We start from the raw sequence: 25,026 nt of genomic DNA on the forward strand, positions 1-25,026 counted from the left end.
CTGTGTTAGACGGGTATATGAAAATAGATACAAACACACTCGCATCATGTTAACGCATTGCTGACTTCTGGCACCAAGGATCTTTTATGAGTTGTAGTGAAAATTGTTTTAGTGGGTTTTTCTTACAATCCTCCTGTTTCCCTCCCTCTCCACTCAACAATTTTATCATCACCCACATTTCCTATTCGTATTCTTTAACTTGAAGTATATAACTACTAAATATTTCATTTTCCAAATAAACGTAAAGTAATTTACAGTAATTGCGTCGTGGTAGCAAAGAATTATTTGTATCTGTTTCCTCCTAGAATTCCAAATATTTTTTTTCTATTTGTTCTACTCTTACTTTTTTTCCATTACTTACCCGGCTTACTGATGGCTGAAAGAGAAACCATTGTCTGTTTTTATTGTCCCTCTTATATTGTTAGTTTTAGTTGAAATAACATGAATTCGTGTATAAAAGAAAAAAAATGTATTTCCGTTTCTGTACATTACAAGTGTGACTGGGTATATATTTTTTTCAGTAGGCGTTTTTGTTTTCCGATATCTAGTTCAAGTGAGCTGTCACGAAGTAGCTCAGAGAGGAATTTTCGGTGCCAGTAGGTTATCGAAACTTAAACAAGTTTGTTGATGTTTTAAATACATTACCATGAAGCGTGTGCATTTCTGATAACCTTTTCGAATATGGAAAACACAGTTGTTCTTATAGACTATAGTAATTATATAAACCAATATTTTAAATTTGTACAGTCGTTAGTAAAAAGTTTATACTCACTCTGTGAATAGTCTGTCATTTCAATTTGGAACAAATCAGTGGCGGATCCAGGGGGAACGATCGGGGCAATCGCCCCCCTCCCCGAGAAGAGGAAAGTTCCAATATTTATTTTATATATAAATCAAACTCATCCCAGAGTTTGGAGCTCTTAAAAGTAGCTCTAAGTAGCAATATTACACCCCCCCCCGGAAATCTGTCCTGGATCCGCCCGTAGAACAAATAAAACAAGTTGATTATTTTTTTTTTATTATTATTTGAATGTAAAGATTTCTGTATACGGAGGATAATGTACCTAGCGTATATCTGTTGCACAAAGAAAAAAAAATGTTAATTTATGTGGGGTAACCAAACTTGTCCCATTTGACTTCTTGTAATGCACTTCTACGAGTGTATTTGGGAGAAGGGCACGGTGGCTCTGGTGTATAGGTCTTACCCCTGTTGCGCGGAGTCTTTAGTTCAATCCTCGGGCAAGTAAGTTTATGGTGTACAACATCGTTTCCTCCCACACCCTTATTCCACCGATTCTTCCATTATCATTCATTTATCTTAATCATTCGTCTCCGTTAGTTTAAAGGGCATAATGTGGGACGTTAAACTGAGTGTGTTTACTCTTTACAGTTTTACGATGACTGTTTATTCGATATATTATGATGAAAAAAAAATTGTATTCGTTTGTATGAAAATAAAATACCATAAACATGCGGTAATTGTTCTTATTGCACTGATTAGGTCAGGAGGTCCTTAATGATATAGCGTTCACCTCTAGTACATGGGGACTTTGGTTCGAGCCTAGCTCACGCAAAATTAGCTCTGTGGTAGACAAACACCGTGTGCGTGGGTTTTCTCGAGGTTCTCCCATTTCCTTTCATTTTCTTCATTCTACTATTTCATTAATTTGTCATCACCGTCTCCTTTAGCCTAGCCAGCATAATCGTGGGACGTAAAACTTTAAGATTTTGATTAGGGCAGTAAGGAAAGGGTCAAATGAAAATGAGGTAGATTGGAATTTGAAAATAACAACTGGTGTGTATGTTCTACAATGATTTATTAAAGTCGACTTTTTAAAAGGATTATTAGCCGTTGCTATTACTTGGACTTCAGATAAATTAATTGGGTGGTGGGAGTTGTACATCCCTTTTCAGCACCGAGGTTCCATGAGTCGTGAACCTACAGTTTAAGGTGGAATCCGAACCACCGTAAAACTTTCAAATTTCAAGGCTTAAGCACCAGGGCTCGAACCTGGAGTAAAGCGTGAGCACTGGGGATCGAACCAAGGGAAGGGCTCCGATCAGTGAAAGGTAATGGGGTGAATTGAATCCCAACTTAGAGAATTTTCGCGCATACTGCAGTCAGACAAATTAATTTATCACTGGCTAGTCCACTACTGTCGTCAGGAGTTTCCGATTATGGGGAATCGGAGCTTGTATTTTCTCTTAGCCTTCCTTACCACTTGTTTCGATTTTTTTTTTTTTTTTTTTTGTAAGTTACATTTGGTTATTCAGTCCCTAACTTAAAAAAGACTTTCTACGCTAGCTGCCATTCATTTCCTAACGGTTTATTTATAGTTTGTTAGGAAATGAAATGTTTCAGTTCTACATTCCACGGTTATGCCAGCTAGGCTAAAGGAGATGATGATGATGAGAAATGAATGAAGTGGTGGAATGAATAAAGTGGAAGGAAACAGGAGAACCGCGAGAGAACCCAGACACACGGTGTTTGTCCACCACAAAGTCTACTTGGCGCGAGCTGAGATCAAACCAGGAAACCAGAGGTGAACGCACTACCACTGAGTCACCGCTGCTTCCCTTATAGTTTGTTAGGAAATGAATGAAATGAAAAGTTTAACGTCCCATGGATATGCCTTTCGGCTAAAGAGAGAGGGTTGAGTAATGAAAGTGAATAATTATCATGGAATTGGTGGAATAACAATGTCGGAGAGAACCCACAGACACGAAGTTGTTTATCAGAACCTCACGTGTCCGGGGACTGAATCAGGAACATATAGGTGACGGCTCAACCGCTGAGTTACCATACCCTCCTTAAAATGCCTTATGGTAAGAAATTTAACATGTATTTGATAAATAATATTTTATGAGCTTACTTCATATTTGGATTCATTAACTGAGATTAATTGGGGTTTGTAGTAAAGCGCCCGACCAGTTGATCATACGAGGCAGTGATTATGTTTTAAGTTATATGACTTCATATTCCTGAACATTTTATGCTTGATATTTTTCGCTTCGTGATCATTTCGAATCCCGGCGTTGGGGTTTCCCCAAAGTTTTCCACATTTCTACCAGGCGAAGACTGGGGTGATACCTTTAAATACGTTAATGGGAAAGCCATGAGTGACTTAAAAAAAAAATCTTCCCAGTTGTAAATGTTACTGTTTCCTTTGTAAAATATTATGTTAGATTTAATCTGGAACATTATTAAATTAAATAAATATGTAGTATAGCATGCATGTATCAACACGGATTACAAACGAATAGGTAGAAAGTTTGTGTCTTTTGTTCTTTTTCAGCGTGTATAATTTATTGAAGCTCGGTAATGACAAAAATAAATGTTCAAGTATTGTATCTCTTCAAGGGCAAATTCACGGCCTATATAAACAGTTTTGAAGAAGGGCAAAGAAGGAGTGGAACTACCTTCATATAATTACTGAGTACTCACCTTTGTTAGTCTTGGGTTAATTACGAGAAAAATATTGCTCCATATTCGGTCATCCTAACATCCTCCCCTCCCTTGCGATCTGTTTAACTGCTATTTGTGTTCAATCTTTGCATAAAATCGCCCGATGGAAAGGGCAAAGCGGTAGAGCAAAGTGGCGGCGCCACTATCGGCTGTTATCTTGCATGAATACTGATGTAGGCCACCGCGAAGAAGTCAAGACGAGGCGAGCTGCCTTTGGTTGGCTAGTGCGGTGAGAGATACAGAGCAGAGAGCACGTAGCTGTGCTGTTGGGTGAATTCTCATTCATCCGATCGTGTTTACAAACGCGAACAGCGTATGACATTTCACAGTGCCGCGTTAGTATGATGTTTTGTTATCGAAACGAAATATTCAAGCATGTTCATTCGTGTGGTCGCGGCGGGCGTATGACAGATATTAACGTATTTAAAGTTAAAACGTAATGAAGTCTACGATGGAACGTCTGGTGTCAGGTGGAACATGCATGTAACTGATGACGCTGTTGGTGATTACCTGGCCCAGACCTGTTGCGTACCACTGGGAATTAGGCCAGGCGGATTTTTAGGTCTCTAGGCGGATCTCGCTGTTGTTCTTCGCTTGACTTGAGCTGCCGAAGCGGGCCAGCACTCTTGAAGAGCAAGCAGTATGTCAGCATGACTTGGTAGAGAAACATCTCTACACTTGGACTTGGTGTTATTGTTTTGTTTAGTGGAAGTGAATGACAGATACCGTGATGTGACTTGTTTTAGTGAATGACTGGGGACGCTAAGGCCCCCTCTAAGATGAGCCCCGCCTCACAGGGGAACCTAGAGGTGGAAAAATATATTGGAAGTTGTCTCATATCACACTCGACACGCGGTAAAAATAAAAACAAAAAACATGGACCACCTTCGGGAAATAATAGACCCGAAGGTGGGAGTGGCAGTGGAAACAGTGGCGGTGCAGCAAATTATAAGAGTGACAAGAAGCCTGTAGTGAATGTGCAGTGTTCGGTGCATAATGCAGGACCTTATGCATCCCTTTTGCCGCTTTGTGATAGAACATGTGGTGGATACAAATTTAATACCCGATCCAACTATGGTGACAGAAGCTGTGGGTGGGCAGGAATGCCCCTTATTTCAATGGCAAATTCCAGAAGAAATAAGAAGTCTGGTGGAAATAACCCTGTGCAACGTGCTACTAAATCATCACCTCACCCTCATCCTGCATCCAGTTCACCCCCACCACCCCACACCCAAATTGTAAAAAACAAAAAAGATACCAACTGTCCTGGAGATATATTTCATAAAGGACCATCCTTAAACCGTAGGACACCACTCACACACCTTGCAATTCACACCCAAGGCGCACCCTTAATCCTTTCGTCCAACAGGGGAAATCGGAAAAATACACAGAGGAATGAAGGGTTAAGTCCAGCTCGCCTGTTACGAGGTGGCGATTTGGTGTTGCCGCATTCTAAGAATGGCCGTAAGGAATCAGTTCCTGATCCGTCAACACAAAGGGAACACGGTGGTAAACAAGTGCCCAACTGCCGGGGAGTAGAAAAGGACCACGTGGATGACACAGGGAAAGAAGCTGGCGCGACGGCTGGGGTTGGACCTAGTGATTGTATGAGTGTTGCAAGTGACGAAAGCTCTGGTCACTCAGAGAATAGTCTACCCCGTATCATCAAACCAAGAAAACGTCGGAAGAAGGACCGAAAACCAAACAAACCACCCGGAGACACCAGTAATCCATCAAATACAGGTGAATCTTCCACGATAGTCACATTACAACCGTATGTTCCTTTGTGTTATGATTTGGACAAACACTGTAACAGTAATGATACAGATAACAATAAAAAGGGAACGGAGAAAAATGTGAACTTACTGGAAAGTGAGGAAAAGGTCCCACCTGTCATATCGGAGTCCAGTGATGATCCCTTGTTAACAGAAGATCTAATAAGCCATGCAAGTGTTGGGACACCTACAGCCTATCCGTATCCTCCGTCTAGTCTGTGTCAGTGTCGTTATTGTGATCCTGAGGGCCTGATATGGGACGTAGATCAACATTGTTATTCACCATTCCTTACGCCTCCATTGTCACCATCAGACATGTCATATTCAAAATCTCCCTTTGCCAACATTCCATTATTCCTTTCGCCGCCACCAGACGTATTGAGAGGGTTTGATTTCAAGGATTCTTTCTTGGAGAACGTGTTAGAAGGGGACGGTCTCTTCTCTCTGCATTCTGAATTGCGGAGGAGTAAGAGCGAGCCTTCTGGACGCGTTGTGGAAATTGAGAACTCCTGTGATAAATTCCAGAATCGATCTCAGGGCCTCGAAGTATCAACAGAGATTGTTACTTCGCCTAATGGACACCGAGACATAGAAATTAAGTTCTATTCTTCAACAGTACGATGTGACGAACCTTCCAGTAGTGATAAAGTGTCTAAAGATGAAAGTGAAGTGGTTAATATTAGTGAAAGAAGTGCAGAAAATGCAAGTGACGTTAACAATTGTAAAGCAGAAGGAGTGGACCAAGCTACAGGTTGTTCACCAGTTAAAAGTGAAACTGAATTGTGCTAGTGAAAAAATAAAATGCAGTTATACAGTTGGGTGTTGGGATCGGGTGGTGAGGGTAGAAAGAAAGTTTTGGGATGCACTGGTGACTTGGCTCTTGATAACATTTGCGTTCGTTCAAGAATTCAACTGCATTTCCGGTTGCATAGATTGGTTAGTGCAGCAGTGTATGAATTCCCTTATCTTTGGTTCGTTTCCTCATTATAATCACATATGGAGCCTTAAAAGATATGTGATCTTGTATAACGAGTGCTTTATAGCGAGAAAGAAACACTGTGGCTATGTGTGCTTCATCCAACTATTTTTACTGATTATATTTAATGAAAAAAAAAAAAAAATCCTCACGACGAAGTGTAGCTTAAAATGTGGCCAGTTGCAAGCCTAAACATGAGTATTTGTATTTTATAGTATTTAGAAGTAGCCAGGTACAAATTCAGAGTTTTAAGTTTCTTTATATTAGCCTGGTAGGAAAGAATTGATAGAAACTTCATTATTACGGAAGAGAATTTGTGCGTTTTAAAAGAGAAAATATGTAGAATCTTTGAAATATATTTAGGCCTAATATATATATTTTTTCTTTTTAGTTTCATATATTTGTTATACGTTTTAACACTTCTGTTAGCAGAGTTCTTTCGAGAGATCCTACGAAAACCATCCTTGTCAGATTTCTAACGGTTATCACATAGAAGAGCGAAACATTTTTCAGATCATGTTTATCTCTTGTAATAATTACCCAGTAGCCTGCAGTCGCACGCGAAACGTTTTACGATTTAAAATTGTATAGTTTCGGGTTCAAAACCGTTGAAGACCGAGTAACGTGTTTTGTTGGTGTTAGCACTATTTTTCTTCGTTGTACGATTCACATTCAAAAGTGGTGTGTGCCATGGAAGCACATTTCTTTTTCCAATAACTTCCTTAAGAATGAACGAATTTCAGTATTTCTCTCCTTTCTTTCTGTAAATCAAAGGATTTACTTGAAAGTCGCGTTTCTCAAACTGTGATCTTTGAGTGGTGCTCTTAGAGATTGAACATTCGTTTTTAAAATACAGAGAACATAAAATTTAAGTGAATTGCAGATTAAACATTACAGTTGAGAATCTTAAACTAGAACATTTGGAAATTATATATGAAAGCGTAAACTTTTCTTCCCACCCTTTAATTATTTTTATAAAAAAAAAAAATCTTCTGGTAATATCAATGTAGAATAAAATAATTCTAATTAATACTGTTATAAAAATGCAAGTATATTTGTATCAACATATGCTTAAAACATTATAACATTAAGGTGGTCTATAGCAGTGGTTCTTAACCGATGTGTCGCGACACACGGGTGTGTCATGCAGTCCCCTAAGGTGTATCACGAATCATGAAGAATTAAACAATAATTAGTTAAAATCGAGACAGACTGTACCAGTCAACACCTCTATCAGTATCTATAATGCTTAGTGCTATATAGAGTAATTATAAATACTGATAGGTTTCAGTATTATAATAGATATTATTATTATTATTATTATTATTATTATTATTATTATTATTATTATTATTATTATTATTATTATTATTATTATTATTATTATTATTATTGATAATAAAAATATTAAACAAATGTGTCGCTATGTCCTGGACTTTTAGTAAGTGTGTCAGTCAAAAAAGGTTGAGAACCATTAATCTATAGAATATTACGACTAATGAAAGTGCTTCCCGTTTGAAAGAGAGCTTAAGAAACGATTCTATAAACCAATAGAATATAGCTTTTTTAATTGGACAGTTCATTACAAAGTTACTAGAGGGAAGTGTTTTCATAATAGGGATACCACTTTTGAATGTAACTGTACAAAAGGGAGGAGGAAGGGAAGTACATTTGGGATGATCGATTCACTTTTTTTGGATTTAAAAGTAAAGCAATTTATTCTCGTGACGAGAGAGATTTGGCTGAATGCAGTTCTTTTTTGTTTCTTGTGGGAGATTGGGGTATGCGTGTATATTTACTAATTCATTTTATGTTAGTGATCGAAAATATTTAGCTGTTAGCTAAAATGGCCATTATTTTCAATATATTTTTTTCCGTCATTGCAACTGCTCTTTATAAATCATTGCAGTAACTTGTAAGCGGCCACGGTACCTAATATATATATTTTGCGTAATATAAAAATTCATTCAAGAAGAGAAGCAGTTGGATTATTGTAGGAACGATATCCATATAATTCTATTAAAAAAAAAAAAAAGAGAGAAATTAAAATTCTGACCTCTAAACACACATCTAGATATATATCTGCTAATGAATTATTAATTTCGTTCGTCTTTTTTCGTGGAATATTGCAGAAATGTAACAATTGTACCTTGTTGCATCACAATGCGACTTAAGTGGCTACTGTTTTAGTCATTGCTAATACCAAAGTGATTTTAACGAAGGCTACACATTTTGTTTTGTATAAATTTGATTTTATATATATATGTATTCCATAACGTTAACAAGTGCAAATAATAATAATATAATAATATAAAGGTTTCTGTTGATATGAATGAGGAAAGAAAACACTGCTTTTATCAAATTGTATTAAATGGAGGGTAGCTTTTTACTTCACCAAACCTGCTTTTATTATTTTTTAGATATATCCTGGTAGAAACGTATAAAACTAAACAAAGAACTTCAATATTTCTTTGAAAACTGTTTTCTGTATTATATATTTGTTTTTTTGAAACAAGAATAAAAGATATCAGTTTTATTTTGCTGTATGATAATGAATAGTTTCAGTTTTTCTGTTAATTCTCCTAGTCGTGTGCCTGAAATAATCAGATATATGGCTGTGACTTTCTTCAGTGCAGCCTATTTAAGATAGAAACGTGGCTGTTGATTTGCCGTACTTACTACGACAAACAAATATTCGTAATAAATACATAAATAACGTCCATCTTCAGAATAGTTGAAGTTGGTCGTATAAATTTCTAATTCACTAGATAAACATGGAGATTTAATTTTCTGAGTGTTGTTTGTTGTGTGGTTGAATTTCTGCAATAATGTTCATAAAATAATATCACTTTTCAAGTAAAACCGTTCTGCTGGTAGACGTGAGTAGAATATCCAATTATTTAAGCTTGAAGTAACAATTTAGAGAGAAGAGTATAGTTTTTTAAAAAAAATTCTAGTATCGTAAAATGCACTAGTGCTGTTAAAAAGAGAATAATTCATTTGGATGGGGGGGGGGGGACTTGGTGGCTCAGTGCAGTGTTTCTTTCAGACGTTTTTGGGGGACACTGGCCCCTGGAGCTCTGAAAGTACACTCATGTCCAAAATGATTGTCGTATATCTATAACTGTCTTGTAAGAATATAATTTGATAATGATTTTGCAGGGTCTTTTAATACTGATAGTATGTGTATAATCGAAAAATGTATATTTGTGGCAAATTCATAGGAAAAGAATAATAAATATACGAAAATTAGAGTGAGTAAAACAAAATGTTGCTAAATGGACAAGAAAGTTTTATTTTTGTTTTATTGTTCTTATTTACTGTTCTTTTGACATGGAATTTGCCATATACATGTCTTTGTCGATTATACACGTACTAACATTGTAAGAAATACCGGGCGAATTCGTTATCAAATTATATTCCTACAAGAACATATTTATAGACATGCGACAATAATTTTGGACATGAGTGTACTTCCCCGGAGGAGACCAAAATAATAGTCTATAATATAATAATAAATAAAATAGTACCGTGTGAAAATATTTGCCCCCAAAACAGTTTTTTCTGAAACAAATAGTGGCTCAGTAGTGAAGCATTTACTTCTGGCGCATGGGGTCCCTGGTTCGATCCTCGGCCAGTGGGTTGTTTCTTGGTATTACCGTTTCGTTCCTCATTATCATTCCACCAATTCTTCCATCATCATTCACTTGCTTTAAGTATCGTCTCCTTTAGCCTAAAAGGGTATAATCGTGGGGACGTTAAACTGAAATATTTCATTTTCGTTATTTAAATAGTGAATAATTATTCAAATCATTGTTGTAATAGCGAACAATTATTGCAATTACGAGTAAATATTCATGATTCAATTATTGGAAATGAGGAGGCACGGTGGCTCAGTGGTAGAGCTCTTACCTCTGGTGTTTGGGCTCCCTGGTTCGATCCCCGGCCAAGTTTGTAGTGGATAACACAGTGTCCGTGTTTTCTCTGGGTACTCCCGTTTCCTTCCACATTCTCATTTCACCATTTCTTCCATCATTATTCACTTGCCTTGATCATCCGTCTCCCTTAGCCTAAAGGGCATAATCGTGTGACGTTAAACTGAGAGACCATTTCATTTTCATTATTCGGATAGTGAATTCATTATTCAACTATTCGAACATGTATTCTAATTACCAATCAAATATTGAAAACGAATATTTGAATAACAGCAAAAATAAAAGAAAATCGAATAATTTTAGCAGCACTGGTGTGCACCACAGATTCTGTGGCAAATCAAAGTTTTAAAAATATTTGTAATGCCATATTTTCAACGTTGTTGAATACTCGGGCAATCTTTACTTCTTAGCCTGTTAATTTATATGAGGAATTATTTTTCCGCTTTCATTGATATGAACTAGAATTTTGAGGGTTTAATTGTAGTGATTTCTTCGTTAAATCTATATAAGTGCACCTTATTTTGTGCAAATTAAATTGTTATAAATAAAAATCAGTGGTATGGAAGCAAAACTTGTTAAATCCATTTTTCAATTTTGCCAGGAAACGAAAAAAAAAAGTGATGCCCTTATTTTCGGAATTGTTGAACAGTTTGTGTGTTCAGTGGTGAGTGAAATCACCCCCCCCACCCCCCCCCAAAAAAAACATAAGTGCTTAACTTTTTTCTCGTTTCCTGACAAAATTGGAAATGGATTTAGCACGTTATGCTTCTATACCCCTGAAACGTTAATCAGATGTAATTTAAGTATCAGTAACATTAAATTTACGTATAATGCAAATTAATTTTTAATTCTTTGACTACGAATGGGACACATGTGTCCCATGAGAATGATTAAAACATCGTTGGGAATTTTTTAAAAAAATCTTAAAAAATCCATGCTGTTGTCCATCGCTTCAAATGTGATCAGGAGTGTGTTTAATATCCAAAACTGTGTGTAGATGTCAGAAATTTCGCACACCAAACGAATCATACATGTGCGTATATGTAAAACAATCTTCACATTGGCACCCCCTCCCAAAAAAAAAAAGTAGTAGTCTAAGGATTAAGAAAGAAAGGGACATTTTACTAGGTTTGAAAGAGAAATAAAAACATTATAATAATGAAAATCGTAGCTCATATTAAAGAAAACAGAAAAATGGTTTTGCATATAGTCAATGGGCTAAGAAACAATATGGTGTAAGTACTCCTTCCCGTTAAAGTAGAAAATATTATTAACATGTGCACAATTTAAGAGTTTACCGTCACAAAATAAGTTCCAGAAATTTTCTGGTTAAAATTACTAATCAGTTCCTCACTCAAGATACGGATTTGATTAATATAGTATCTACTAGATAATATTTATTGTTTAACAGTTTGTCTTCAAAACGTATCGTCATAATTGATTTGAAGACGATGGATGTCAAGAGGGGGGGGGGCATGGTGGCTCAGCGGTAGAGCACTTACCTCTGCTGCGTGGGGACTCTGGTTCGATTCCCGGTCAAATAAGTTGTGAACAACATCGTAGGTTTTCTCGGAGTATTCCCGTTTCCTCCAGCATTCTAATTCTACCGATTCTTCCGTCGTAATTCACTTGTCTTAATCATCCGTCTCCCTTAGCCTATAAGGGCTACTTGGGCTTTTGAACTGAAAGTTCTTATTTAATTTACAATAGAAAACGATCTCGAACAATGAAAATTTTGATAATTTTATTAAATACTATAAGCATTAGAAAGTTATAAGCATAATTGAAGACCTCGCTGCAAGAATGGGACAGCTCCACTTTTTAAAATTTTTTAGGAATCACCAAAAAAAAAAAAAAAAAAAAACGTTCTAAAGATTTATTTTTAACGATTTTGTCTTTAATATTATTAGAGACCGGATGTTAGGCAAAAAGCCTATTCTTTAATGTTAAAGATATGATCAAAAATAACGTTTTAAAGTTTATATGGGGGGTTATAGTTCCGATTTAAGACAATTGTATTTTGCCCCTTACTGCTTAAATAATTGCTTTAGTGCCTAATGTTGCCTATTTTATGCATTTTCTTCAAAATAAGTCTTCATTGACAAAATATATATAATTTATATAATAAAAATAACACACACACACACACACACACACACTCTCTCTCTCTCACACACATATAATATGGAATACATATGAAGCTTCGTTTTTATACATAGATCTACAGTAAAAGAAGTTATTAACAAACAGGTATGTTTCTGTATTCTTTGAACATTATCTATGAGTTGAATCTATTTCTTTAATTGTATTGAGTATGATTTATTTTCATTATTTCGAGTTACATTTTAGTGCCTATTTTTGAAATTTTAAGTGCCTGTTTGCCTGCCAAGTTTGCAGGTTTTGAATGCCTAAACATCCGGTCTCTAAATATTATGTTATCAATGTGTAATTAATTGTTATGTAGTGGAGATGTTCCGTTCTTGCTCCAAATACATGTAATAATCCAAATAATATTTCGTTCTAATACGAAAACAGTGCTGAGTTCTTTCCTTTAATATCTTACGAAATATTGGTTGGAGCTGTACCGTTCTTGTACAGAATGAAAGAGAATATTTTTCTTCATATATTTCAGTGTAAAACATAAAATCGGTAAAAAAGTGGAGCTGTCCCCTTCTTGAACCGAGGACTTCAATTGTGAGATGATTGTTTGAAAGTTTTACATTAAAAAAAATCAAGAATATAGGTGAGGAAGTAATGAATGTTTCTAAAGTGGTAAGTTCCTCCTTCCCTCCAAGACATCTAACAAACGTCAATATCAATGCTCCTGAGAAGTCAGTGGTAGATGATAGCTTGTACACATTAGACAGAGCTTAGTTTCCGTACCAATTTAGTCTTGCGGTCCCGGGTTCGATTCTTAGTGGGGACACTCGGTCGAAAAAAGTGTAACAGCTTTTTTAGGCCAGTCATCTTGAGTGAGGTTTTACTTGGGGTTCCCTCATTCACACCAGGCAAACATATATATTTTTTATTACAGTCATATTAACTTAACTGTAATTATCATTTTATTATTTGTGTTTAGATCATGTGAAAGAGTTGCGAAATGCAGGTGAGAGTTGATGTATTTTATTGGACGGTTTTATATTTTCGTGTCTCGTCCTACTTGTTATATACTGGCCAGTGAACATTTCTTCCGAAATAGTTTGTAATCTGTATGGACAGAGATCACAGAGTAACAGCGTCATAGATATTCTGTCCTTATTGACAGGTCACTTGTCGCAAACTGAAAGCTTCCATGCACCACAATCTTCATCTAACCTCTGCATCTTCACATAGTTATTTTCTCAGCATTTAATTGTTGGTTATTTCGCCTGCTCCATGTTTTTCCTTCCATCAGTAGCGTACGCAGGAATTTATTTCGGGAGGGGTCCAACCTCAATATCAGGGTATTTTATATTGAAATTCCTAAACTTGTCACTAAAATTAGGCTAAATTTAACAGAAAAGTTGGAATTTCGGGGGAGGTCCGGATCCCCAGGACCCACCCCGTGCGTACGTCCCTGCCTTCCATCATACTTTCCTTCATATCCCTCATGATGTACAATAAACACACGATTACCCGAGTCTCTGGATTAACCGAGGCAGCCTAAAAATAAATAAATAAATAAATAAATATCGGTGACGCCAGTTGATCTTCTTAACCGACAGCGCTGGAACAACATCGCAGCATTAGAGAGAGGCCAGAAGATGTCCCAGAAAATAGTCACTGGGTTTTTCAAAATATAAAATAAGTTTTGTATGGTATTGTGTGTATGTAAAAATATTGGAGTTTTTTTTTAATAAAGTTCAGAATACTGTAACTAACAATTCCTCTGTATGTAAAAAAAGTGTCTTATCATTTAGAGTACGTACTATTGTACCTAAAAACATCTGATTTCCGTATTATCTGAGTTTCGCGTATCCGAGGCAGGCATGGCCTTAGTTACCTCGGATAATCGCTAATCTAGTAATCAGGGTTGGCTGGTTTAAACCAACGTATAAAAGAGAGTAGATCAGAAACCTTCGCCGCCATCTTGAAATCCGCCATTTTGAAATTAGTGATACTTTTTGAAATGGAAAGGTAGTCATGTGATATGCTGACCCTAATTGATATATCACATGACTACCATTCCGTTTCAAAAATATTACTGATTTCAAGATGGCAACAGAGGTTCGTGATTACTCTGCCCATTATTCTTTTATCAATATGTGAAACTACCACCGTTTGCATTACCTATCTTTCACTATTTTTACGATTCAACAGTTTATTTGATGTATAAATTAACATAGCCTTTCTCCCACCAGCTTTGAGTCCCTCCGTTTTTTATGGCTCTCAGTTGCTATAACTTTGCATATACACATATTTTCACATCCTCTATCAGGCGCACTATGTCTCATCTCGCAAATCAATTCATCCATTTGGACCCAAACTAGAAGTGACACTCAGAATAAACTGTTTCCAGCTTTTACATTGATCACTACAGAGCAAAAACCGTTAGTAGATATCGAAAGTGTTTCCCAGCAATCGATTAAGCGTTCCAAGTGTTCCATCTCCATTCTTAAATTTCCACTAAAGTCAGATGTAATTGGAATCCACCACAACTTTCAATTTCAATAGTGTACATAAAGCAGAAGCGATAAAAGATAGGGAGAATAGTTTTTTTTTTTTTAGTTAATTTAGCTTTCTAAGAATATGTACCATTTTCTTAACCCTCTATTCAAACCGGAAGTGAAAGAAATGAGCAACTTCCGGTTTTAATATTGATCGCTAAGGAATGACAACTGTAATAGGTCCCGAGAAGCTGTTTCCGGCAATCGTAAAGTCGAAAGTGGTTCCAGTTTTAACGTTGAACACTATAGAATGAAAACTGTAATACTATAGATGGTGAGAAGCGTTGTTTGTTTGTAATCAATTAAGTGTTCCAGGAATATATTCTGTCTCCAGTCAGATATCTCTACTGAGACCGGAAGTAGTGGAAACCTACCACGACGTTCATTTTTCAGTATTAATTGTTATAATATGACGTCATACAATGCAAACTCTTTGACGTGATGTGCACATGTCACTATTACTTGCTTTCTTTCCAGATTCCGTAATAACCGCCATATCATCTGCAGACCCCAGGTAGCGTAATCGCAGGGTCGAAAGTCACGAAAAGTCACGAAATCAGAAAATGGTCATGAAAGTCACGAAAATTAGCTTTTGGGTCACGATTTTTTTTAACTGTTCAAATATAAGTACAGGTTGGAAAATTTTGTTCTATAAAAAAGTCAAAGTTCACCACCAAAAATGTCTATAGTCGGCTTTAGACGCTACCAAATCGCAAGCAAAGTACATTTCTATTGCATGAATGAAAATTCGCCCTAATTCGCATCCAAATTCGCTCTTGAAAATATTAGGAAAATTTATGATTTGGTTTAAAAAAAAAAAAAACGAAAAGAAAACCGAAAAAGTCACGAAATGTCATTTTGGAATTTTAGTAGACACCCTGAATCGCTAACGCTCTCGCCTTTGATGTGAACAGTCCTGGCTTCGATTCCAGGTGGGGGACACTTGATCGAAAATATGTAAACGAATGTCAGGCCAGCCATCCTGAAAGAAGTTTTCCTTGGTTTTCCTCATTCTCACCAGGCAAATGCCGGAATGGTACCTAACATAATGGTCCCAGACTGCTTCCTTCCTTCCCTTTCCTCGGATAGTGTGATCGCCGAAGCACGTCATCCCTCATACGTGACGTACTAACATGGCCATAGATGCCGAAAGCCCAGAAATTTAATTTCTGCTCCTAATCCTGCAGACTGTATCACCCACTCATAACAAGAAATATTACTTCATGATGTTTTCTTTCTGTTCTGTGTCATGTGAGTAATTTCTGAGAGAAAATAATACCTTTTTTCGTACTCTTAATCTTCGGTCCGACTTCTTGTTACCCCATTTCTACTTTTTCCTCATATTAAAAGCATCATTTGTTGTAAAGAGTATTTTTTTTTAGTGTATAATGTTGAAAAGAATTTGATGTTATCTGCCAGACTATGATGCAGGTGAAACACAGGAAAACAGGTCATTAGGCTGAGAAAATGATGTCTGTTGTTTTGTGTTTCTTTTTTTCTTGCATTGAAGTTGGAGAAAAGGGTATAATAGCCCAAGCTACCAGCATACACGGTCGGCTTCTTGGATGATGTCATTCTTTGACCTCCTTCTGTCTTCACCTAACGCTTCATTAGGTTTTACTAAGTAAAACTGGCGCAGGTTTTGTTACGTGTTTATTTATTTCCAAATTTGATGTTTCTATTGTTATACAGAAATATTTTTTTAAAAAAAATGATCATGACAACTTTACTGCGACTAAATTAAAATTCGAAGACTATCTTTCCAACGTAAGGATCAACTCTTGTCATTTGACGCTACCGGATTAGTAACTGCCGATTCTGTCTTTTTTCTTTTTTTCCCCACCGGATTTGGGCACAGTCATTGTCTAATTTAAAATCCCACAGCACACCTAAAAAAATTAACATCTTTTTTTATACGTAATGCCAAGTCATTGTGTATTTTCATAAAAAATGAAATATCTCAGTTTAACGTCCCACGATTATGCCCTTTAGGCCAAGGAAGACGATGATTGAAGCAAGTAAATAATAATGGAAGAATTGGTAGAATGAGAAAGTGGGAGGAAACGGACGTACTCCCAAGAAAACCCACGGACAAGATATTTGTTTTTGTTCATAAAGAAACATTTTAGTACACAAAAGAAGTATGATTGAATAACATAATATTATTGCGGAAAATGAAAAAAATATCATAATGGGTATCTGCATTATTAGTTTTATATGTCCTACCTTTCTCTCGGGGCAGCAGTAGTCCGTCGCATCACACCATTTGAAAATGGCTGCTCTGAAGATTACAACCCTTCAACAAATGCAAAACTACAAATCCCGCAGTACATTAAATTCTTAACTTAATTGGTGGAATGAGAAAACTTTTGAAACTTTTGATTTTAATAGGAAGCTTTTGAATGAAGCTTGTTTAAATTACTGTTCAACGTATGCATTGTTAGCGTGAGGAATAATAACAATTTAGATCTCAACTGTGGTTGGTGTTGCCCACGAGACTAGACTTTGTATCTTGTTGAGATACGAGACAGAGCTCTTTCAAAAGAAACATACTTTCGAGACGAGACTGCACTCTTAAAACAATTTTTCCAGACGAGATATCCTGATATCTTTTCCCGTGGGCAACACTAACTGTGGACACCAGCATTTCTATTGGAATGTAAGGGAACTGTAGCTCTTTGCCATTTTTACTTTACAATCGACAGTTGCGGCATCATGTGGTACCACTAAAGAAGCTCATTCAACCTGGGTCGACGGCGACGTTGCAAGTACACTGGTTATTTAGTAGACGCCACAATTCAAGTACAAAAACTTAATTTCCTTTCTGACTGAGTGGCCAAGTAGCTAGCACACTTATTTTATAGTCGCGGGTTTGATTTCCAGCAGGACTACAGTCATGAAATGTGACGTTAAGCTTAGGTAAAAGAAATTTCTTCTGGTACAGTCTGAACAAAATCTGAATAATTCTTGTTTTTTAACGGTGAATTTGTATTGTAAATAAATTCAATATTTTATCAATTGTATGTAATTTACACATTACAAATGTTACATACAAACTAAGGTTACATTTACAAGTCACATGAAAATAAGTAAGAGCTACTGAGTGGCAGGATGCTCATCTCTGATTCAAGGAGATCTGGTTCGATCCCAGACTACGAGTAGGCAACATCATGTGTTTTTTTTTTTCGTTTTCCCCATGTATTCACACATTCTCATTCCACCAATTCTTACACTTCAGTTAATCGTCTGTTTCCTTTAACATAAGTAACGTAAACGTGGGACGGTGAATATTTTATTTCAAAATCTTTTTCTTACCCTGTCGTAAAATTTCCTACTTACAGAACTAGACTGGTCAATGTAGTAACTCTATAGTAAACTATTTGATACATTATGCTGGTGAAGCGAGTACATACATTTATTTTCCAATGTGTACTGCTCGAACTGTGTATTCAGTGTAATCTGTTGCAAAAACTGACATTTTTCTTTTACTAGTATTCTTCAGAAAAACTCGATAGTCAATCGCTACAATCATGTGTCAGTCGAATCCAGCCAAGAATGTCGTTATTCATCTTTCTCAGATTAGGCTTTACACTATTCGCCCTTTCCCAGAGCTTTCCTCCCCCCCCAAAAAAAAAAACTTCTACCCCGTGCTTACTTCCCATGTAAGCGGCATTCAAAGAAACCAAGAAGCAATTTATGACTTGTATCTGCTATTGTGTTTACATCCGGTCACTTGAATTGCTGAACGAGATGAAATGAATTTGGTTTAGTCAAGGAGAATAATCAGTGTGTAGAAAGGGCATGGTAAGAAATTCCCTCTTGTTGCACCTTTGTTTATTGGAAATAAGGGCGTAGTGAAAAAGTACATAATATTATTTCATCCTATTGCGGAAAACTAAGAGGAAAAAATAATTTGTGATTGTTTTTATTGTAAGGGGTGTATCTTTTGTCTTACGTAGAAGTCTTGAGTTTCTACTGGTCGGTATTCTTTCCTTCCCTGTAGTTATTTGTAAGTCGTAGGTACCGACTTACTACACGGATCGTTCAGTATATAAGAAGTTTCCCTAAGGGGTATATATATAAGCGCCCATCAAGATTCAGGCATTTGTCTCACTGTTGCACCAATCTGTCCAAACCCTTTACAAAAAATCAGGGCATTGGCTATCTAGTAATCTCCTCACATTTTGCTTCACTTCTTCATCAGCAGTTGACAGGAGACCAGGTCGTTTATGTCGAACATGAACTCTTCTTCAGGAAAATGCAATTCGACATGATCGACTTGGTCTCCTCTTCTTGACAATAACGCCTACCCCCATTCTCCTTACAGCTTAAATTTAGCACCGAGTTCTTCCGCCATCTTTTTCCGGTGTTAAAATCTGCATTGCAAGGGAAACGTTTTGAAATAGATCAAAAATTGAAGCGGAATGTGAGGAGCCCTGATTTTTTTTGCAAAGGATTTGGACAAATTCGTGCAACGGTGAGACAAATGTCTAAATCTCAATGAGGATTATGTGGAGAGATGAGGAGGGACTCACCTACACTTGTATGTATAGTTTACAAATGACTTCCGCCATCTTTTTGCGGTGTTAAAATCTGCATTGCAAGGGAAACGTTTTGAAATAGATCAAAAAGTGAAGCGGAATGTGAGGAGCCCTGAATTTTTGCAAAGGATTTGGACAAATTCGTGCAACGGTGAGACAAATGTCTAAATCTCAATGAGGATTATGTGGAGAGATGAGGAGGGACTCACCTACACTTGTATGTATAGTTTACAAATGACTTCCGCCATCTTTTTGCGGTGTTAAAATCTGCATTGCAAGGGAAACGTTTTGAAATAGATCAAAAAGTGAAGCGGAATGTGAGGAGCCCTGAATTTTTGCAAAGGATTTGGACAAATTCGTGCAACGGTGAGACAAATGTCTAAATCTCAATGAGGATTATGTGGAGAGATGAGGAGGGACTCACCTACACTTGTATGTATAGTTTACAAATGACTTCCGCCATCTTTTTGCGGTGTTAAAATCTGCATTGCAAGGGAAACGTTTTGAAATAGATCAAAAAGTGAAGCGGAATGTGAGGAGCCCTGAATTTTTGCAAAGGATTTGGACAAATTCGTGCAACGGTGAGACAAATGTCTAAATCTCAATGAGGATTATGTGGAGAGATGAGGAGGGACTCACCTACACTTGTATGTATAGTTTACAAATGACTTCCGCCATCTTTTTGCGGTGTTAAAATCTGCATTGCAAGGGAAACGTTTTGAAATAGATCAAAAAGTGAAGCGGAATGTGAGGAGTCCTGGTTTTTTTTGCAAAGGATTTGGACAAATTCGTGCAACGGTGAGACAAATGCCTAAATCTTAGTGAGAATTTGTGTGGAGAGATGAGGAGGGACTCACCTACACTTGTATGTATAGTTTACAAATGTCTTCCGCCATGTTTTTGCGGTGTTAAAATCTGCATTGCAAGAGAAACGTTTTGAAATAGATCAAAAAGTGAAGCGGAATGTGAGGAGCCCTGAATTTTTGCAAAGGATTTGGACAAATTCGTGCAACGGTGAGACAAATGTCTAAATCTCAATGAGGATTATGTGGAGAGATGAGGAGGGACTCACACTTGTATGTATAGTTTACAAATGACTTCCGCCATCTTTTTGCGATGTTAAAATCTGCATTGCAAGGGAAACGTTTTGAAATAGATCAAAAAGTGAAGCGGAATGTGAGGAGTCCTGGTTTTTTGCAAAGGATTTGGACAAATTCGTGCAACGGTGAGACAAATGCCTAAATCTTAATGAGAATTTGTGTGGAGAGATGAGGAGGGACTCACCTACACTTGTATGTATAGTTTACAAATGTCTTCCGCCATCTTTTTGCGGTGTTAAAATCTGCATTGCAAGGGAAACGTTTTGAAATAGATCAAAAAGTGAAGCGGAACGTGAGGAGCCCTGATTTTTTGCAAAGGATTTGGACAAATTCGTGCAACGGTGAGACAAATGCCTAAATCTCAATGAGGATTATGTGAAGAGATGAGGAAGGACCCACCTACACTTGTATGTATAGTTTACAAATGTATCTTTAAAAATAAATAATTTACAGCTTAGGAAAAACTTATATATTGAACTACCTACGCAGAGCCGTAGCTAAGGGGGGGCCAACGGGGCGCCCGCCCCGGGCGCTGTTGCAAGGGGGCGCCGAACGAGCAAGGAGAAAGAAAAAGTTGTGTTGGACATGAGTAAAAGACGAGTCGGCCCCAGAGAGTATTGGCGCCCTATTCGATCAATATTGTTATCGGTTATCAATGAAATACGTAGATTTCTTAAAAATTTTCTTGCTCGCTTCGCTCGCAATCCACTACCGAGTAATGACTTGTAGTGTGCGCAGAAGCATTTTCAAAATCAGAAACGAGCGAAGTCGTGTTCGGTGTTTTGACAGTAATGAGTTTGCTTAGTTCAAAACGTTTTTCTACCCAATCGGATTAATCTCAACGCACAGTGGGGCCAAAGCACTGAATTCTTGACAAAAATTAGAATTCGCAATATGAAGCAGAAAATTGAAAGAAAACCCATTATTTCGGTATGTGCAGTGGCTACAATAATGTTATTTCGACATTATTTCGTCAAAAACAGAGTTTTACATCATAAAAGGAAATATTCCTTATATTCGCTCCTAAATTGTTTAACAGATTATATGATTGGCATAAACAAACGAATGGGTAATATGCTTTGATTTGGCAATTCACGATTGGTTTACATTCTTACGCATGAAAGGAAAAAGTGTACTTATTCATTTACAACTGAAGAGTTATAAAATTGAAGAGAAGTTCTTGCTTCTCAAAATTATTTCAAAGTTGTGGAGGATTCGTTATGACAATGAAGATGCAAGGACGCTTCAATACATAAAAATTATCTCATCACAAGTTCTCGATATAAATATATTATCAGATATATTAAACATATGCCGCCTTATGCAGAGTCGTTTTGACGTATGATTAGCGTCATACTAAAAGTCTGACTACTGCAGGAAACATATGTTAGTCGAACTCTTGAGTATGGCACTAATCAAACGTCAGAACGACTCTGAATAAAGCCCATTATGATTTACAAGCATCAGTAACCTGTTCAAGTTGTTTCATATATTGCATCGTGTATTACGTGAGCTCATTTCAGAGCTTGATCGGAACACTCTTAGCTGGAGCAAGCGGAGGTTCATTACAGTTGATTCCAATGTAACTTCTGTGCACGCATCACAAAAAACACAATAGTGAATTGATCAACACCATTTTTAATATGGTTCTACCTCATAGGCCATAGATGGTTTAGCATTGGTGTTTCAAAATGTCGCCACCATTAATCAAATACGTTTGACTAGAGTTTAGTTCTGTTAGTGAATGCCAGAGAAGTATGACTAGATGTTAGAAACAAGATGGATTCTGGGGGCGAAGCCCCCAACGAGATCTGGGGTCAAAATTCCAGAATCGACCTATATTCAACATGTCACTGCGTGCATGGGGATCACACGTCTAATAACCTAACACTTGCTCTCACATTCATCCCAGCTCAATTCAAAAGCAGCATTGCATCCAGAATGCGGTTTTCCTTAAACATTTTCATGCGCTATATTTCTCAAAAGTGCAAATATGTGCAGGTTTTCTCTTTGCATACAGTAAGAACAATGTTTCCGCTACGACATATTAAAAAATTACAGACATATTATGCCATATTTTCTACTAAAATGCCATTCTATCGCTTGACCATAGTTATATGCTTTCAGTACCACAACATTTTCCAAATATGATATTAAGTAGGGGATTATCATAGGGATATGATAAATATTATAGAATCATTTCAAATATGATTATTGACTACACATCACATCTACATTCTAAATATACAAAATGATACATACATGTTGGCCGTGCCACCATGTTTACCAGCCACTAGGGATGCGCACGAGACAAGATTTGTGGCTGTCTCGACTCGAAAAAGTGCCGTAAAAGCGATGTCTCGACTCGAAAAATGTATATTTCTCTATTGGAAGAGCCGTGTCTTGACTCAAATTTTGCCAGGAAAATCCTGTCTCGACTCGTCTCGTGCGCATCCCTACCAGCCACTGAATATCTACACGCAATGTAGGAATAGTTGCATTCAAAGTCAATTTCCTATCATCTGTCACTAAGCAGTGCCTCTCCGGCTTCGGCGGATAACCAAATTTACACGTCCCATGAGTTCATTGTAAACTGCTATAACTTCTTTTCCTGTACACTATCTTATGTGTACACTATTAAGGTTTCATTATAACAAATTATGTCGAGTCAATCTTTTACTTCATTTTTCGAGTTTTTGTTAAGAATTGCCTGAGAGATCTTAAGTTGACAAAACGAGAGCACCACACAATATGACGTCACGCCTGGCCCCATTGTGTGACGGTGAGAATGAAGGTATGAAAGTGAGAAGAGTGAATAGACACATTCAAGCTGCTGTTTGTGCGGGAATGTTAAAAATAAAGGTAAACGAGGGGAACAATAATATTTTCGAACTTCAAACAGTTGTAGGATAGGGGCTTAAGGGGTCAGAAATTAGCCCAACGAAGTTCGACTTTTTCAGACACTTATCACTACCAATGATTTATTTTTAAATTCCATTGACATATCAAATGCTTCCAATTTGGAGGAATTTATTTGGGTTATTTTTCATCAACTTTTTGTATCGCCAACATATTATTTTGTGCATACTGCGTGCTAAGCGAAAAAGCCTTAACTCCATTTCACATACTTTCGAGAAAATAAGCAAAACGTGTTTTGGCTTAGGCTGTACGTTTAAATTTGTTGTATTTCAGTAAAACTTTATTAAATATATATTCACGATCTAAAATCTGTGGTAATACAGTTAAATATATTTGCTTATGAATTGCCCCTTAAGGTCTTTTTGCTTACTTTCAGTTACAGTTTTGAACATAAGGTAAACACTCATGAAGTTATTACCCCTACCTATTGGTCAAACCACGTCAGTTTCACTTTAAATAGATGCAGAATTGTACTACGAACATTCCCATACCAATATCTCGATTTTCGAAAATTGTGGAGTTAAGGTCTTTTCGCTTAGGACGGTAGCATACGTGTCTAGTTGTGTGATGTTTTTATCTATCTACATACATACAAAACATAAGTACACACATTCTTTATATATGTACGTGTTAGAGTACTTTAATATGTTAATTAATAATAAGTACCGGTACCTTAAATTCGGAACTTTCATTCATTATGAAATTAAGTAATTATTATAATTTCATACATTTAGTAGCCAAAGTATATTTTGGATTTTAAGTACAAACATTGAACATATTCTTCAGCTCCATCGATCAATATTTAAAAATTCATAAAAAAAGGCTCCTCCTGAATTTCCATTACATTTCACAAAATATATTATACCGTTAAAAGATCGAAATTAAAACGCTATTGATGTGGTCACATACAGAATAAAATTAAAAAGTTTGCAATTATTACTGTCACCCATTTTGAACAATTTAAAAGCACATAGTTTTTAATGTATTGAAATTTCATTTCTTATCGATAGTATGAAACGTAAATAGTACTAACTTTCCATAACTGTTCTCCCAGTGAATTTGTAGACAACCAAAGGTAATTTTGTCAAGTTTAACAAAAAGCCCAAAATAAGACTCTTGAAAACAGCTCTTATTTGAAAAAGGATACATAATGATCGTTTTTTGTTTTTGCAATGGCAATGCCTTTCCAAGAAGATTAATAAAAATTCAGCGTATCATAACAACAAAAACTGCTTTTCTTTATATAATTATTGGTGAGTTTAGGGGGCGCCGAATTCTACTTCGCCCCGGGCGCCGAAATCTCTAGCTATGGCTCTGTACCTACGTATATTTGCTGGTCTGTTGTGAGTTGAATATTAATTACATGTGCTAGAATTTATAAATATTTTAGATAAGTAGGTGGTTATTATAAAACTCGATTCAGCTGTATAGTTTTCGCTTTTATCTTTGAACTTGCGTAATAATTGCAGACGAAGTAAAAGGATTGAAATATGGATTTCCAGAATTTTTTGTAGATATAGTTAGTTTTCTGTTTCCATTCTCGTTAGATTTCTAGTTGAATGATCTTTTTTGTAAAGGTCGGTGTACGTTCTACTGGATAGAATAGAATTGTTCACTGCCATTTGTGTGTGGACTTTACCTCTCGAGATGTGTGAAAAACCATATCGT

At 36.5% G+C, this 25,026-nt stretch overlaps 2 protein-coding genes across 7 annotated transcripts in view; both read left to right on the forward strand.

Moving 5' to 3' along the window:
* Window positions 1-25,026, forward strand: part of twin (CCR4-NOT transcription complex subunit 6-like twin) — a 475,631-nt gene that overhangs the window by 89,581 nt on the left and 361,024 nt on the right. The window lies entirely within an intron of this gene.
* Window positions 3,671-8,769, forward strand: LOC145663139 (uncharacterized). The gene has a single exon (XM_081729445.1). It carries the CDS (start codon window positions 4,216-4,218, stop codon window positions 6,028-6,030), a length of 1,815 nt encoding a protein of 604 aa, XP_081585571.1. The 5' UTR covers window positions 3,671-4,215; the 3' UTR covers window positions 6,031-8,769.

The sequence above is a fragment of the Thermobia domestica genome, chromosome 10, assembly GCF_964235325.1.
Source record: "Thermobia domestica chromosome 10, izTheDome1.hap1.1, whole genome shotgun sequence".
Classification (NCBI taxonomy): domain Eukaryota; kingdom Metazoa; phylum Arthropoda; class Insecta; order Zygentoma; family Lepismatidae; genus Thermobia; species Thermobia domestica.